Source organism: Vicugna pacos, unplaced genomic scaffold (genome assembly GCF_048564905.1).
Source record: "Vicugna pacos unplaced genomic scaffold, VicPac4 scaffold_21, whole genome shotgun sequence".
Lineage (NCBI taxonomy): Eukaryota > Metazoa > Chordata > Mammalia > Artiodactyla > Camelidae > Vicugna > Vicugna pacos.
Genome location: NW_027328742.1, coordinates 8,392,112 through 8,409,713, shown reverse-complemented (window position 1 = coordinate 8,409,713; position 17,602 = coordinate 8,392,112). Strand labels below are relative to the sequence as shown.

At 36.9% G+C, this 17,602-nt stretch overlaps 1 protein-coding gene and 2 pseudogenes across 1 annotated transcript; all 3 read right to left on the bottom strand.

Annotated features, from left to right (window-relative positions):
* Positions 1 to 1,927: 1,927 nt before the first annotated feature.
* On the bottom strand, positions 1,928 to 2,722 carry LOC140694338 (olfactory receptor 5G9-like). Its single transcript, XM_072957618.1, has one exon. The coding sequence runs from the start codon at positions 2,720 to 2,722 to the stop codon at positions 1,928 to 1,930; it is 795 nt and encodes a 264-aa protein (XP_072813719.1).
* Positions 2,723 to 11,064: 8,342 nt separating this feature from the next.
* LOC140694487 (olfactory receptor 5G25-like) lies at positions 11,065 to 11,867 on the bottom strand (annotated as a pseudogene).
* Positions 11,868 to 15,588: 3,721 nt separating this feature from the next.
* Positions 15,589 to 16,405, bottom strand: LOC140694337 (olfactory receptor 5G3-like; annotated as a pseudogene).
* Between the last annotated feature and the right edge of the window lie 1,197 nt (positions 16,406 to 17,602).

The window sequence follows — 17,602 nt, the reverse complement described above, 5'->3', positions numbered from 1 at the left end:
CAGCAAAGAAGCAGAGACTATCCAGATGGTTAAACCACTGATGTGTGCGATCACTCCAGGACAATCAAAGAGCAGCAATCTGGATGATGTGAACCCTAGATGAAGGGTTCACTTTACTACTTTATTATTCTATACGTGTAAAAATTCTATAATAAGAATGTTTTAAAGTAAAAATATGCTTCATGAGGTGCCAGAATATTTGATGGTGAATAGTCGGGAGATGTTTCATAAATGACGATGGAGAGTAGCTGGAAATCAACAGGGATCATGAAGTATGGTAGTGTTCATGAACGCAACAGCATAAACCCTGCCCACCACCCTGACACAGCATCTGTGTCACATGGCAAGGAAACAGAGCTCTGGCTTCTAGAAGGTATGTATATACCATGGGTGATAAGAGGAGCCCCTTACCAGCCACAAGAATCTAAAGAATCTCTACTCTAAGGCACAGATCTAAACACTGATAATTTACTTTCCAGCAAGAAAAAGAGATGTCACTTTATTTCACTACTAGCAGCAAACACATATACATCTGAAACTGTTCACCCTCCATCTAATTAACTGCTTCCACAAAAAGTATTATAAATTAAATGGAGGAAAGTTTTCAGCTAGCATCCTGATCCTTTTAATTGCATCCTATTGGCACTATTTCTATCCTTCTGGTTATGTGGCAAGGGACTGGTCCCTTCTGTCTGAGACAGTTGCTTCACTGAAACTATGATAAGCACCGGCCTGTAAACCATCTCCACATCTTGGTATCCAGTTCCCTGCATAGCTTGTTCACTTCTGAACCCAAGCCACTCCATGCCCATTCCCTGTAATGCACTGTGTTTATAATAACTGCAATATTCAAAGCAAGTTCAACTAACCCTGGAGTGAGGAAGACTGATTGTGACAGTCATCTCACTCACTAATCTTCCTTGAAATGATTATAATACCTCTTGAATTCTTCAAAATATCTTCAGAGTCAGAGCAGGGTAGAAAGGTGTTAAATGTTTTTAACTTCATTCTATTGTATTGATTTTTTTTTAATTTGGAAACAACAGCAACAAAAAAGACTAACATGAAAATAAGATATACATTTTATCCATTTTAGTTTACCTCTAACTTCTCAACACCTATTGTCTCTGATTTTTTAGGATTTTTCTCATTTTCTCATTCACTCTTTTGCACCTTATTTCTAATTTCTGTCGTAAGCTATCTTTTATTTAAAAGAACTAGGAAAAACTGAACATCAATTAGTGAAGTTATAATTAGAACAACTAAACGCAAATAGGCAGAGAGGCATCTGGAAATTATTACCAGGAGTCATCACTTTGTGGAAGAATAAGAGTATAAGTTTTTTTTTTTTGTTAATGTTGTTCTTCATTTGCTTGTCTACATTTTCTTTTCCTTTCCTGTAATGTTCATGACATTGTATTTTTAGAAAGCAAGAATAAATCAAATAGGCATAAAAGATATGAAAAAGAATATGATACGGGGGATTCATTTAGTTAAAAAAAGCATTTGTAAGCTAAGTAACTACTCTGTTTACTCTTTTCAATTCCATATTTAGAAATAGGGAACATAAATGCTGTTTCAAAGACTCTCACGCAATGTGGACATTTACATTGGTCCAACTAGTGCAAGAATGTTAGTAGCTAGGTGGTCCCCACAGTTTAAGATTTTATCCTATTTCCAGTAATGAAGGTGTCTGAGGAAGCAGAAGTGCTCTGAGTCCATGGGTGACTGGGGATTTTTATCATTTGTAGGGACATAATGAAATGGAGCTTTTAAAAAGGTACCAAAAATCATACAGAAGAATGGAGGTATGACATCCCCTTAAATTCTGCAAATTCTTTGGCCTCTTTGGATGATGACAGGTAATCTAACCATGTCTAAAAAGAAGCTTTACTCTTCTTCTCTCTTCTGTATTTTAGATGGAAGTCTATCTTCTGATGCAAAACTTCCTTCTGGTGATGGTCCTACACATGGCAGCTTTCACTTCTATATTTCTCAAGCTGTAGATGAGAGGATTCAACATGGGGATGACTGCTGTGTAGAATATGGACACCACTTTATCGAGGTTCAAAGAGAAAACTGCCCCTGGCCTCACATAGATAGGGAAGAGAGCCCCGTACAAGATGGAAACGGCTGTGAAACAGGAAGAGCACATGGAGAAGTCTTTGCACCTCCCAGCAGCAGAGCAGACCCTCAGGATGGCAAGGAGAATGTAAAAATAGGAGATGACAATGGTCAGGCTACTGACCACGAGGATAGCTCCAGCCACAATGAAAACTAGCAACTTATTGATCTGGGTGTCTGCACACATGAGAGAAAGCAGAGGGGACAAGTCACAGACGAAATGATTGATTACTTGGGAGCGACAAAAGGGAAGTCGAAAAGCAGCTGTTGTGTGAGTCATGGTGTTCAGAAACCCCACAGTGTAGGGTCCCGCCACCAGCTGTATGCAGAGCCTCTGGGATATGGCAACGGAATACAGCAGCGGGTTACAGATGGCCATGGATGCCAGGAGAAGGCACTCAATGGCCACAAAGAGCCCAGAGAACCACTGCTGCAAGGCACATCCCAGGAAGGAGATGGCTTTCTGCTCAGTGAAGAAGTCGGCGAGCATCTTGTGGTTCACCACTGACGAAAAGCGGATGTCCACAAAGGACAGGTGACTGAGAAAGTAGTACATCAGTGTGTGGGAGCAGAAATTGAGCCGGATGAGGATAATCATGCCCAAGTTTCCTGTCATAGTAATGAGGTAAAAGAGTAGGGAAGAGCAAGAAAAGGAAGACTTGTTGCCGAGGATGGTACTTCAAGCCTATGAAAATGAACTCTGTGATCTTTGTAGAGTTCTCAGCAGCCATCAGTGAGTTTTGATCTCTAGAGTCAGAAAAAGAGAATTGGTAGCGAATACAACTTTAAATTTCTTGAAAGCATAACGTGACACACAAGAAAAGAAATTACAGATTTTTGATTTAGGAACACTGGTGTTAAAAAAAAAGCCTAAATCAAGTGCTGGCAAATCAAATACATTACAGATCTAAAGGGCAATATGGCTTAAATGTTTTAAAGAGAAAGTTAAAGTTTAACTAAGAATTTGGTCTACTTTAGAAAACCTATAAAACTATTGACCATATTTACATATTAAGAAAAGCATTAGTATTATTTCAATAAAATTTTTATAAGAATTTGATTAAATGTGGCTCTCAAAAAAAAAAAAACTTTTCAATATGGACAAGAAAAAGGAAACTATTTAACATAGTAAGAAAGAACCTTCCTGAAGCTTTCAGAGGAAGCATGTGTAGAGTAAAACAAGAGGAACATTCCCATTATAGCCAGAAACTATGTAAGGATGCTCACAATTTATACTATTGAACAATATATTGGAGATTGCAGCCAAAACACTAACATATAAGAAGGAAAGATATAAGAATGTAAAAAAAAGAGAAGAAAATACAGTCAGCGTTTGCAGGCAAAATAGTCACCCATGTAGAAAATGGATGAGTCAACTAATAAGATTTTTCTAAGAAAAAAATTGAAGAGTTCAATAGTTTAGAAGATCAATGTAAAAAATTCAATAACAATTGCTTATGATTTATAATGAAAAATCTCATATTCATCAACTCAAACTGATCAACAAACAATAAAATAAGCCTAACAAGGACTCTTCCAAATTTGTATGAAGAAAAGTACAAACTGTGGAACTTTACTGAAGCAAAGGAAGAAATGCCTAAATCAGTGGAAAAAAATGTGTTTTACGTATTTCTTATGTATAAAACAGAAACAGACTCAATTATAAAGATCCATTTCCTCCTGAGAAAGTAAAAATTAACTCAGACTCAGGGAGTAAGGACTTGTGTGGCCATCCTTTGGGTGGGAATAGCAGACACAGGTAAGTCAGCTGTGAGGAGAACAGGACACAGTACTTCTCCCACAGATAACACCGCAGCTGCCAGCATCTAACAACACTTTCTCTGAGTGACAACTGCCTTGTCACTCATTGAGAAAATGTATTTTCTAAAAGTATAGGCTAGCTAAAAACATTCATTGTTAATTATACCAGCAAGATGAAACATGCCACTCTGACCAGGAAGATCTAAGTAAGTCACTTTGACATGGCTAAGGAGTCTCAATTTCCTGCACAGGCACAGAGCTCCACAGGAGGGACTTCAGGACACTACATTCCACATCCATCTACACTTTGTAGTTTCTAGGGAAACAGGACCCTGTGTCTGCACTGTGGGCGTGTTGTGATATTGCCCCCTTAACATACAGCCTGCTTCGTTTTGAGCTTCCCAAAGTTTTCTTGATTTAAATTTCATGTAAACTCCACCCTATTTAAAAATCCCACAATAACTTTATTTCCTCTTTGCTCAGTGACATACCCATGGTGCTTCTGGTGTGTGATCATCTCATTGGAATGTCTCAATAAAGCTGGCTTGGTCCAACTACAGACTTGTTTCTGGTTGTCTTAGGATGACTGAGCAAGGACACTCACCAAACTATGTGGCTAATTTAATGCAATTTCAACCAACATCTAAATATAATTTTAATGAAACAATCTGCTTTAAAAATTTATGGAAAAAATGTATTTAAAAATAGCCAATATAGCTTCTCAAAAAAAAAAAACATATTCAATGTAGATTTAAAGCTATCATAATTAAAAGAGTAAAGTGTTTTTACTAGAACAAAGAGATGAATAAAAAAGGACAGGAAACCTTTAGAAAATCCACAGGCAGACCTAGGCATGTATGTCAACTGACTATGAATAAATGTTTTATTCCAAGTCAGGAAAGTCAAGATTCAACAAGTCAATATTCATAAAAAAGTGTTACAATAGTTGAATGGCCATTTGAGAAAATAAATACTGTTAAAATTCTACTCTGCATCACTTAAACTAAAAAAATCTTAACTATAAATGTATTATATGAAAATAGCGAAGAATAGTGTTACGATTTATTTTCAATGGTTTTCTTAAACAGAACATAAAAACCACATGAAGAACATGTTGTAAATTTTACTACATCACAATTTTAAACGAATGTATGCCAACATGCATTCTAAGTATCAAGACACACAGATTGGGAAAAAATATTGAAACATATATTACAAAGGATTAAAATCAGAACACACAAAGAACTACCGTTAATCATCAATTAAAATAGCAAATACTCATTGTAATGATAGGCAAAAGATATAATGCATGCCACAAGAGCGGACACCCAAAATCCCAATAAGAATTAAAAAAAAATGCTTAATTTCACAAATAATCATGAAAGCCAAATTGAAAAAAAAAAACAAACCTCATACTAGTTTCACCTGTCAAATTGGCAAAATAAAGAAATTTAAGAATATAAAACACTGATGAGACAGCCAGAAAAAAATGGCAGTCACTCATGCTGCAGGGTGGAGCCTCTGGATGGCAATTTTTCACTGTTTTGACTTTTTTTGAAAAAGCAAGTACCTAATGACTCACAAATTCCATTACATAATATCTACCCCAAGGAAAAACAATGGAAAAAGAAGGATGTCTACTTCATCATTGTTTAAAATGATAAAAAAAAAAAAAAGCTGGAATCCGCATAAATATTGTCCACAAGAGCAACAGCAAAATAAACCTTGGTACAGTCATGGAATACTGTGCAGAAGTTTAAAAAATAGGTAATTTTATATATGCAAACATGGTTATTTTTCCAAAATATGTGAAGAAGCAGCAAGTTAGAGTGATCTCTGCAGTGTGGTTTTAGGAACAAGTTTTAAACCTTAATAAGTTCATTAATTACAATTATTTAAATGTGTGCAAATAGAATAAAAGATTCTGTAAGGATATACACCAAATCTGCAATCATAATTTCTGAGCACAGAGGGGCCGTGAACTGGTATGCGATGGGTAATCAAAGGTGACTCCATGTGCATGCAAATTTGATACAGGGAGATTTTGGTACAAGGAGAAAGTATATGCGCATTACCTTTATATTTAAAAGTAATCGAAAACAAAACCAAAAAGTGTAGTAATCTAAAACATGCCCCTAAGGTATTCCAGCAATTTTAGAGAGAGAAGAAAAGAAAACAGCTACGATCAATTTGGGATGAGAAATGTGTGAAGCCTAGGAGGTAGAAAATGAGAAAGTGAGAAACAATTGCAAGCTATGCATCTGGAGTCCTAGATTTCTAAAATTCTAACAAGCTGAGAGAACTCCAAATTCACCCTTTACAAATAAGAAAACTGAGTTCCCAAGATATCTGAGCCAAGACCAGAGGGACGGTGACCAATACACCATCACTTACCAGCACGCTGTGCTAAAGCCCATGGTTGACTTCATGATACAACACAATTGAGGTTGCAATGAATACTGAACAAGGAACAAGTATTTATAGAATATTCAAGTCTTACCAGACTCTGCTCCAAGTGCTTTGCAAACTTCAGGTCACTTGATTTCCACCCAAACCTGGATAAGAAACACTTTGTTATCCCCATTTTACAGAGCAGGCAGTAGAGGTTGTAAGTGCAGAAGGTGGAGCCTAAAGCCTGAGAGCAAGGATCTCATAGAATTATCTGAGATTAAGACACCGCCCTGGCTGAATACAGTCTATCCTTTCAATGATGTCACTCTCCCAAAGGGAACCTAGACCTCCCGATGTCCCAACCAAATTCTGCATGTTCTTCATGGGATACAGAATCATCAGCCACTGTCCAAGTGGAGATTTAATGCTGAAGGGTCTGTTGATTACAAAGAAAGCAATGAGGTCTCAGAGAAATAAAGTTACTTAAGCACAGGGGCTCTCAAACATCTGCAAACTGTGCTCTTGTTAATAGTTTTTTCATTAACCTTCCCATTCTGTGCTTTGAGCATGATGCCCATAAGCCAGTGTAATATTGCATCCAGATGGCACCACACCTCAGAGTTTGGGGTGGGGTGGCTGTGCCCAGCCTCTCTCCCATTCAGGGCACAGTTGTTGCAGAAAAATGTGTTACAGCTCAGTGTTACAGCTCAGTTGTGACAACACCCTGGATCCAGGAGAGAGACCAAGCAGCACTCGGAGAGTTGGAGAACTCAGGTTTATTATGCCAGCGCACCCAGAAGATTTAACACTTAAAGCTCTGGACCCTGTCTGTAGGTTTACACAGGCCTTTTATACGCTGCCAGTTTTACACTTTGCAACATCATATGCAAATAAAGTGCAACAGAATTTGACCAACCAGGAACAAGCTCTATAAAAATAGACCAATCAGGAGTGAGCTCCATGCAAATGAAGTATTACAAATGGACCAATCAGAAGTTAGGAAAGTGGACCAATCATAAGTGAGAGTCATAACCAATCAGAAGTCAGAGTAATAACCAATCAGAAGTGAGCTCAGGGAACCAATAGAACTCTAGGTGTAAGTTAGCCGCTTTAGAAGCAAAAAGTGAGATAAAACCTCTAGGCCAGGGAAACAGACGGTGCTGGGAGGAAAGCAGCGGCCCTGCCTAGGGGTCCTGCCAGTCTTTCTATGGGGCTTCCCGCCTCAGAGTCACTGGGTCCTTAAGAGGGATTTCACTTGACTATAACCTCTGTGCATTTTACAGGATTTCACATTACTTCTTCTTAGACTGTGTGCAACATTCTAACCAGATACGTGTCTATGTACCAAATAAACACATTTTAAATGTTACACATTTTTATTTTCCCATAAATCCATTTAACTCATTTTGAACTTCTTGAAGATAAACAGAGAAGCAGAAATGATAGTAGTAAAAAAAAGTCTAAACTTACATTTCAACGAATTCCTTTCTTTTTTAGAGAATTAAAGTTAAAATGGAGTACAAATTGCATTCTTTTTCAGCATGCATTTCATCTCCCCACCTCCCCTCGCCCCACCCCCCACCCCCTGCTCTGCACAGAGAAGTCAGACTTTCTAGGAGCCACTTGGTTTTATTCTTAGTTTTCTTCCCAAGGAACTAATGATTCCACTTGGAAACAAATAATAGTCTCGTGGTTTAAAGTTTCCAGAAGTAGTTACATCATTTTTTGTCCTGGGAGAATTTATGTCCCTAAAGTATGCCATAACTTGGGGATTTTATTGCTAAGAAGGATGTAAATTAAAATGTTCTTGCTTTCTTTAAACACTTTTAAAAATCCACTGGGATCACTGTAATTGTTTAGATAAATGCTTTATTTCTTGCCTCCTTCTTAAACTATTTAAAGAGTAAATTTTAGTGCAATGATGAAATAATGTCTGCATTTTCCCCACAAGAAGTACCACAAAATTTCTGGAACTGCTCAACTAAAGTACATTATAATAGAGGATCCAGCACAAGGGTGCCTTATTTGACATTATAATTGTTTATCTTTTTCCCAACATGGACAGGAAAATCACTGAGAATCAGAATGTATGAAGAATTTCTATTCTATTCATGTAGCTTTTTTTCCTGAGAAATTGAAAGAGGTTTCACTGACAAAGGTAAGCCTGATGCTACATTTTTAAGCTTCTATTGATGAATAACAGAGAGAAAAATGTACACATCTTAAGTGTACTGCTCAGTGATTACTACAAAGTGAACACAAACACGCAAACACCACCTACATCAAGAAATACACCATTTCCACCATCCACATCATGTCTGTGAAATTCATCCCTGGTTGAATAAATCTCTAGTTCATATATTGCACTGCTGTTAGTATTCTAATACATTGGTATTTCACAAATGATTGATCCATTTCTGTGTGGTTGGGCATTTGAGTTGCTCTCAGTTTTTACATTTTGGGAATTTTTCTCCAACGATCATCCAGTGAACACCATGTCCTTTGGTGTTCATGAGCACACATATCACTTGGGAAGATACCTGACAGTAAAATTTCCTTATTAGAGGGTACATATATATTCATATTGACTGCTAATTCAAGGAATTTTCCAAAACCCATTATTTACACTCCCATTAGTAGTGCATGAGAGTCAGTATTTGTCATTTTAACCATCTCGGTGAGTGTGGAGTGGTATGTCATTGTGCCTTTAACCACCATTTCCCTGGTTTCTAGCGAGATTGAGCAACCTATTGCAGTATTTATAGGACATTTACATAACCACTTTTATGAACTGCCTGTTCAAGTGCCTTGCTCACATTTTTTGACTGGATTGCCTGTCTTTTTTAAAAGTTAATATTTATCCATATATTCCAGGTATATCAACTATATGCGTCGTAAATACATTTCCCTTGCTGTGGTTTACATGTTTATGCTCTTCAGTGTAAGCCTAAGTTCTCAATTTTAATGTGATTCAGAGAATCAATATTATCTTTCATGTTTAGTATGTTTGTACCTTATTATTACTTTTTAAATTTGCAACCACCTGTAAAAGAGATATTCTCTAATATATTCTGGATGCTTTAATTCCTTGCCTTTCACATCTTGATCTCCAAATCATCTGGAGATGATCTTAGTGTGTGTTGTGGGATGGGGGTAAATTCCACTTTTTTTCCATGCAGACATCCAATGGATCCAACATCATTTTTTAAAATCATTTTTTCTGTCCCCAGCATCAGCTTTGTCTTAAGTGAATATTGTTGAGAAAATGAGGATGCTAATTATACAGGAAGAAACCTGCTGTCAAACCAATTTACTCAAAGTATATCAGTATTTTCAAATGAAAATATACTGAAATGAGCAGAAACTTTATCAGGATCAATTTGTGAATACTGCCTTCCCAAAGTACACTGCACGATAAAGCAGAAGTTATTGTCTTTGACAGCTTTACATCATTGTATTATTTTATTTTGGCAAGGAAGGGAGAAAATTAGGTTTATTTGCTTTTAACGGAGGTACTGGGGATTGAACCTAAGACCTCATGCATGCTAAGCATGTCTTTTAAAGAAAGCCTTCAGAGATGACAGTGTGGATCTCATTGAGTCTTAAGTTACAATGATACAAAAACATGGTTTATCCCCCTCATGTCTTGGATGTGTTGCTATGTTCCAGTAAATAAAACACAGAAATATGGCTGAAAGAATATTGTAAGTGGAGAAAATAAAAATGTGAGACCAAATTATGAGGTCATGGGCAATCCATTGATTCTTCATGGCTGTTTGGCTCATTGTCTGTAAAAATAGAATTAACTTCCTGCCTATGACACAAAAATCAATAAATAACAATAGTAATAGTAACACTTTATTAAAGAACTGGAATGTATTCTACACTTCACATGCACAAATCATGGCAAAAGCCCAGCAAGTGACTATTATGAGCAAAAAGTATAGGGGATGTAAAACACCTTGGTAAAACACCTCCTCTAAACATGAAAGTAGTAGTAGAGAGTGCTATGGTTGCATGGTTCCTGAATAATTCACTTTTTTCCAATTTTATTAATATACAATCGACATAAAATATTGTGTTAGCCCAAGGTGTATGACATTATGATTCAGTATTTATATATATTGCAACGCGATTACCCTAATAAGTTTATCAATTCCCTAACAGAGTTATAAATTTTATTTCTTGTGATGAGAACTATTAAGATCTACTCTCTTAGCAACTTGGAAATATACAATGCAGTATTGTTAACTATAGTCACCACTGTATGTTACAGCCCCAGACATATTTATCCTATAAGTGGAAGTTTTTACATTTTGACCATAGTATACTTTTCAACAGTTTGTGTTTAATGAGTCAAGGCCAAGGTCACAGACAATGAGAGCTCTCAACATGTTATAAGCAAAATAGAAGTACTTTAAAGTCACTGGTTATGATGATAACATTTACTCAGGATTTAACAAAGAACCTCTCATATCCTAGTCATAAATTTTTGTGTGTATATGAGTAACAATGCTTTTTAAAGTCTTGGGATTCAGTAATCTACTTATCTGAGTTTAAAGTTCTAAAGTTCATTTCTACTGAATAAGAAATAAGAAAAACAAAATGAGAAAATTGTAACCTAAAGACATTGTGTGACTTATCGATGACACAGAGTAATAAAGAGTGAATCTCAACACACAATTTGCAGTTTTTCCATCGTACATATATATTAGCTCTCACTCTGTAGTACAAATGATGTTCTAATTTATTTACCTTCTCAATCTATAATACAAATGTTGTCATAGTTCACTTACTCAAAAGAAATTTCTTCCTTTCAAATGTCCTTCTGAATGAGTCCTTGACCTCTTTGTTTCTTAGGCTGTAGGTAAGTGGGTTTAACATGAGAACCACAGCTGTGTAGAACACAGAACCCACTTTGTTAATATTCAGGGAGAAACTAGAACTCCAACGTTCATAGATAAAGAAGAGTGTCCCGTAAAGGATGGAGACAGGTGTCAGGTGTGAAGAGCAAGTGGAAAAGGCTTTCCACCTCCCATCAGCAGAACGGATCCTCAGGATAGCGATGACAATGTAAACATAGGAGACCAAGGTGATCACACCACTGAGTACTCCTAGAGCTCCAGCCAAGATGAAAAGTAAAAATTTACTGATCTGTGTGTCTGCACATGCCAGGGATAGAACAGGAAGGTCACAGAAGAAGTGATTGGTGATATTCGGACCACAGTGAGGCAGGTGAAAGGTGAAAGTTATGTGGATCATGGTGATTTTAAGACCCATGGCAGCATAAGGCCCTACCACCAGCTGCATACAGACTTGCTGGGACATGAGTGTGCACAACAAGGACTTACAGATGACCATATACTGATCATATGCCATGGAAGGCAGAAGGAAACACTCAGTCTTTACAGACCAAAAAGCCAGATCTGGGCAACACAACCAAAGAAAGAGAAGACTTTTTTCTCCACAAGGATGTCAGTCAACATTTTGGGACATATCACAGAAGAGAAGCAGACATCTGCAAAGGACAAGTGGCTGAGAAATAAGTACATTCGGGAGTGGAGTCGAGAATCCAACCAAATGAGAGTCATTATCCCCATGTTTCTCAGAAAAGTGACAAGATAAACCAAGAGAAATATCATAAAAAGAAGAAGCTGGCGCTGGAAGTGATTTGTTAAGCCCACAAAAACAAACTCAATCACCAAAGTGCGATTTCCATTATCCACTTCTCTGATCTAATCTGTAAAGAGAAAGAGAGATTTTTCTTTGGAATCAATTCATACTTGGGCTTCTTATTTTTAAAAATAAATACAACTTCTATATTTTTACAATTCACAGACTAGACTGACAGGTGACACTCCTGCCTCCGACCTCTAGGTGGTCATAACTACCTACTAACTATCTGTGTGATACTGAGTAAGTCGCTGAACCTCACTGGGCCTTTCAGTTTCTTCTTGATCAACACAGAATTTTTGAAGGGAATCAGATTTTTTAGGTGTAGGAGCTCCCTTTGGAGATTACCCAAGGCAAGTCCAGATTATTAACTGTGTTCAAAAGCCCCTGTTTTTGAACAGAGGATATTTTAAGACATATTTTATAGATAAGGTATTATGTGAATTTGATGAATTCAGGCTGATAGCTCACTTTCACCTTGGGTGACGGCTGTTAAGAATGTATCTTCCTTGTCAATTCCTTTAGATTCTAGAAAAGTAGTGTTGTATCTAAAGGATAACTTCTGAAGCCTAAGAAGGACTGCAAGCTCAGACAAAAGAAGCTGGTTTTTGAACAGGATTCAAAGGCCACAGCAGTGTCTGCTCTGTGATGCCTTCTCCAAAACACCTCCTGGTGTGTCCTTTTCATCCTGAAGATATTATTTTTCTTTCCCAGCTTCTGCTAATACTCCATTGGTTACAACACTGACTCAGTATTTAAGAACCAGTCTCTTACTATGGACTAAAAACTTCAATGGAGTTTGACAAGATTAATCAGTGTATATACTAACAATATGAGGAATGTAGGTGTTTTAGAGAATAATGACTGAGAATATCCTCAAATTAATGTTTGACACCAAATCTCAGATCCAGGAAGCTCAGAGAACACTAAGGAGGATAAATGTCAAAAACAAACAAACAACTATACCTAAGCTTAAAAATTTCAAAATACAAAAAAATTCAAAGATAAAGAAAAAACATCCTGAAGGAAGCCAGAAGCAAAAACAAAAACAAAAACAAAAAAACAACATCTCTTGAGAAACCGTATCTCATTAAAGTTGATGCCCTCCTCCAAGGCACCAATACTGTATATCAGGGGATTTCAGTGTCTGGAGGCATTCATTGATGTAGAATTTCTCTGCTCCTCATATTGGGAGCCACCCTTTCATTCCAAAATATGGAGAACCACTTATAGACCTATGAGATGAACAAAAAAATGTAACTCCATGTGAATTTCCATCACGCCTAATATGAAGAATCAGCTGGGAATATTCCTCACTAATAAAAACAAAGCAAAACCAAAAACGTTATCCTAATATGCAACATGTTACACTTATGAAGGAAAAGAATGTGATGCTGCAGTAATGACAGGGTAATTAATCCTCCGAATGGAAGCCACGCTTAAGCAGTGCATGAAAAACAAGCAGAGTTATCCATGTAACCATGGTACAAAGAGTATTCTAGACAGAAAAAACATCAGGGCATCAGAACAGCAGTAACTAGAGCTTCAGAGGACAGTTGGTTTTGCATATATTTGCACATATTTGCATATATTTAGAGAAGGACCTCAGAGCCATTGAGGAAATTTATAATTACCACTTGCTTCCTACGGTTCTTCTCCCAATCCCCTTTCAATGGATGTTAAATCATAAATGCTTAAGGAACAATTAAAAAGATAGAAGACACTTCGAGCATCATACTAGGAAGTGACCATCTGAAAAGGTGACCTGTGGTTTGAGACATGTTACACAGTGAAGATGCAAAATAGAGGCACTTTAAGGCAAAATTTGACTGGTAAAGAAACTGTTGCGTCCTTCTAGATAAAAATAGGAAAAATACCTTTTCCCTTTGTCACACCTATGCCCAAGTTTTAACAATTCTTAGTAAAATGGTGCTGGAAAATTTTACAAGACTGACAATTAGCGATGTTAGTTTTACATGGATACATTTAAGGTAATATTTACTGTTCCTTTCAAATCTCATCACACTTGCATTGTGTCACTTTTAGCATTCTGCTATCATTTCAAAGGTTTTAGTCAAGAGAAAGCATATCGCTATGTATAGATGTTATAAACTATGGGGGTGGAGGAAAATGCATATCTTTAGAGGGAAAAAGTGAGAGACTAAAGCACAGAGTGGCTGAGAACCTCTCCATTTTACTTAGGTTTTGAACAATATTTCAGTCACCAATGTTCAGAAGTGTTTCATGAAGTCAGAGAATGGTGGAATGTAGAAAGAGCCTTAAGAGAAGGCTACATGAATCCATCCTCCTCAATTTATCCATTTACTGATAAATTTATTCATTCAGTTTTGACACAGACTGTGGCTTTTCAAAAGTGAATCTTAATTAAAAAGGTAGGCATATTTGTTATAAAACAAGTTCAACAACCCAGATGAGGATGGAGCACCACCCCACCCTCCTGCTTCCCATGGGCATGCCACTGAAGTAACCAGTGTTCACAGTTCAGTCTGTAGCCTTCCATACTTCTCTCCATCATCTTGTATAATGTGCATGCCAATATATTCTACACAGTAGGTAGACTCTGCCCACACATTATTTTTACTAAGTGTAATCATTTTTGCAGATATTACTTTGACTTGGGAGTTTTTTCCATTCACCTACGATAGTATCAGGGAGTTTCTTCCAAACAAAAGCACAGATATCTAAAACATTCTTTTTATAATTAGCTGCACAATGATTCATAGGAAGAAGATTTGCTTCTCCTAATGATACAAAACTATACTGTTTCCTTTTATCCCCCTACAAATGATGCTGCAATATTTGTGTCTGATATTTACATTTCTATAGCATAAATTTCTGAATGTAAGCTAGCTAGGTCAAAGATCAAGTGCATTTTACTAGAAATCAGCAAATTAGTTTCTGAAAATGTACCCACTATAGCTAAGTATAGAATACCCAAATGGTGACCTTACCAGCATTGTAACCTAATCAGCTGAATGTTCACCAATCTGATAGATGGAAAAACAAAAACAAACAAACAAACAAAACCAGATTGCATTTTCATTTCATTTACTTAAGCAACTGAGAATTTGAGCAATTTTTGTATATATTTATGCTTTTGGCCATTTGTATTTCCAGTTATGTCATTGCCCATTCATCTGTTGGTTCATTTCTCTACTGTGTTTCATATATATGTATATACATGTTCCAACGCTTTCCTGTTGGGACACTAACTCATTGTGAGTCACTTGTTCTACAGTTGTTCTCTCACTTTCCATAGTTCAGCTTTTATCAAGGTCTATCAAACCTTTACGGATGGACTTTGTTGATCTTTCTCTTACAATGTTTGCTTTTCTGGGCTGGAATAAAATGTCTTCTCACCTGTAAGAAGACACAAATGTTCTCCTGGACTTCCTTCTGGCATCACTTACATTTCTACTTTCAACATGTATGTAAAATGTTTTATATTCCCCAACATTTTGCAAAGGAGCAGACTGAAGAAGAACAATATAAACAATATGTCTAGTATATGAATGACCTTGAAAACAGCAGACCCAGGAACTAAGGGGAATGTCTCATTCTCAGTACTGTCTTCTCTTGACCACACATAACTGAATTAACAAGAGTGGTGCAGCACAATTAGAATTCTATTTTATCTACTAAAAATTCTTTTTTCCTTTCAAACTTCCTACTGAATGCATCTTTCACCTCTTTGTTCCTCAAGCTGTAGATGAGTGGGTTCAACATGGGGGCTACCACAATATAAAACAGAGAAATCACTTTATTCATATCTGGGGAGGAACTTGAGCTAGGTCAGACATAAATAAAGAAACGAGTCCTACAGAGGATAGAGACAGCTGCCAGGTGAGAGTAGAGAAGGCTTTCCTCCTCCCATCAGCAGTCTGGATCCTCAGCATGGCCACCAGGATGCAAACATAGGAGACCATGATGATCAGGCCACTGAGAACTCCTATGGCTCCCACAAAGATGAAAAACACCAACTTATTGATCCAGGTGTCTGCACATGCTAGGGAAAGCAGTGCTGAAATATCACAGAAAAAGTGATTGATGATATTTGGACCACAGAATGGTAAGCAAAAAGATGAATTGTGTATGTCATGGTGCTTAGAAGACCCACAGCATAAGGGCCCAGAACCAGCTGCACACAGACCTTCTGGGACATAATGAGGGTGTACAGCAAGGGCTTGCAGATGGCCAAATATTGATCATATGCCATGGAAGCCAAGAGCAAACACTCAGTTTCCACAAAAAGGCCAAAGAACCACATCTGTGCAGCACAACCTATGAAAGAGATGTCTTTTTTTTCTACAAAGATATCACACTGCATCTTGGGGATAATGGAAGAAGAGGAAAATGTGTCTACAAAGGACAAGTGGCTGAGAAAGAAATACATAGGTGTGTGGAGTCTGGGATCGATCCATATGAGAGTGATCATCCCCAAATTACTCCCCAGGGTGACAAGACAGATAAAGAGAAAACTAACAAAGAGGACAATCTGCAGGTGGAGATGATCTGTGAGGCCCAAGAAAAGGAATTCAATCACTGCTGTCTATTTCTTATCTTCCATTGGTCATCTGTAATTTGTTAATAAGAAAGAGAAACATTTTATTATTTAAAAATATATCAATAAGAGTAACAAATAATATATTATTCAATAACAGAACATCTTTAACAGACTTGTTACAGAAAAGTATTGAAATAATATCAAACTGGAAGATAATATTCCTAGATACTAGGTCAGGACAGTTGATGCAAAGATCCTGTGTCAACTTGGATATTCACCCTTGACCTCTGCTCTCTCTCATCAAGAGTCCAACTCTATTATCTAAAACTCCTTCAAGTTATAAGCTTGTACATGAACTGCTTCCCAAGTTTCATCTTACTGTACGATGGGATTAAAAAATAAAACATTGGAAGACCTTACTGGGAATACTGTAAAACTAATGATACTCAGATCTTAATGTATGACATCTGGGAAAGACTAACCAGGGGAGTTCTTGGTCTTACAGAATGATCAGTACCATTGTAATACTATTAAGACACAATTCACATGTGTGTTTTTCAGCCTGTTCCCTACTCCCAGTTGTAAAAAGATGTGGAAATGATAACACACACAAATGACAGAAGTTACTCATATAAAGTGATATGATGCCATAGAGGGAATGGGGAGGCTGTGCCTGTAAGATGAAGTGATCTGGTAAATGTTGGACAGCAACATGTCATGGAAATTGTGTACAAAACTAAGCACCCTTTGCACCAAAAATCACATGGAATTACTGTATGTGATTGCTCATATTTCATATAAACTACTTTTAGGGCACTTATCCTGAAATCTGTCAGGCAATATCAATTATAGTAATAATATATGTAAAATGTCAAATGCATAACAGCTTATGCAGAGAACACATTCAAGAATATGTTATTTCTGACTCACTAGCAAGGAAGAAAAAAATCAACTGTTTTAAATTCCTAAGGGAAGATCACTATGTAGGATATTTTTTGTGAAAAGACACTTTCAAACAACACTTATTACCGCTGAAATTAATGTCTTCTTTCAGTAAAATAGAAGCAATATATTACTCTTAAGTCAGACAAAGACAAATATCTTATGGTATCCCTTATATCTGGAGAC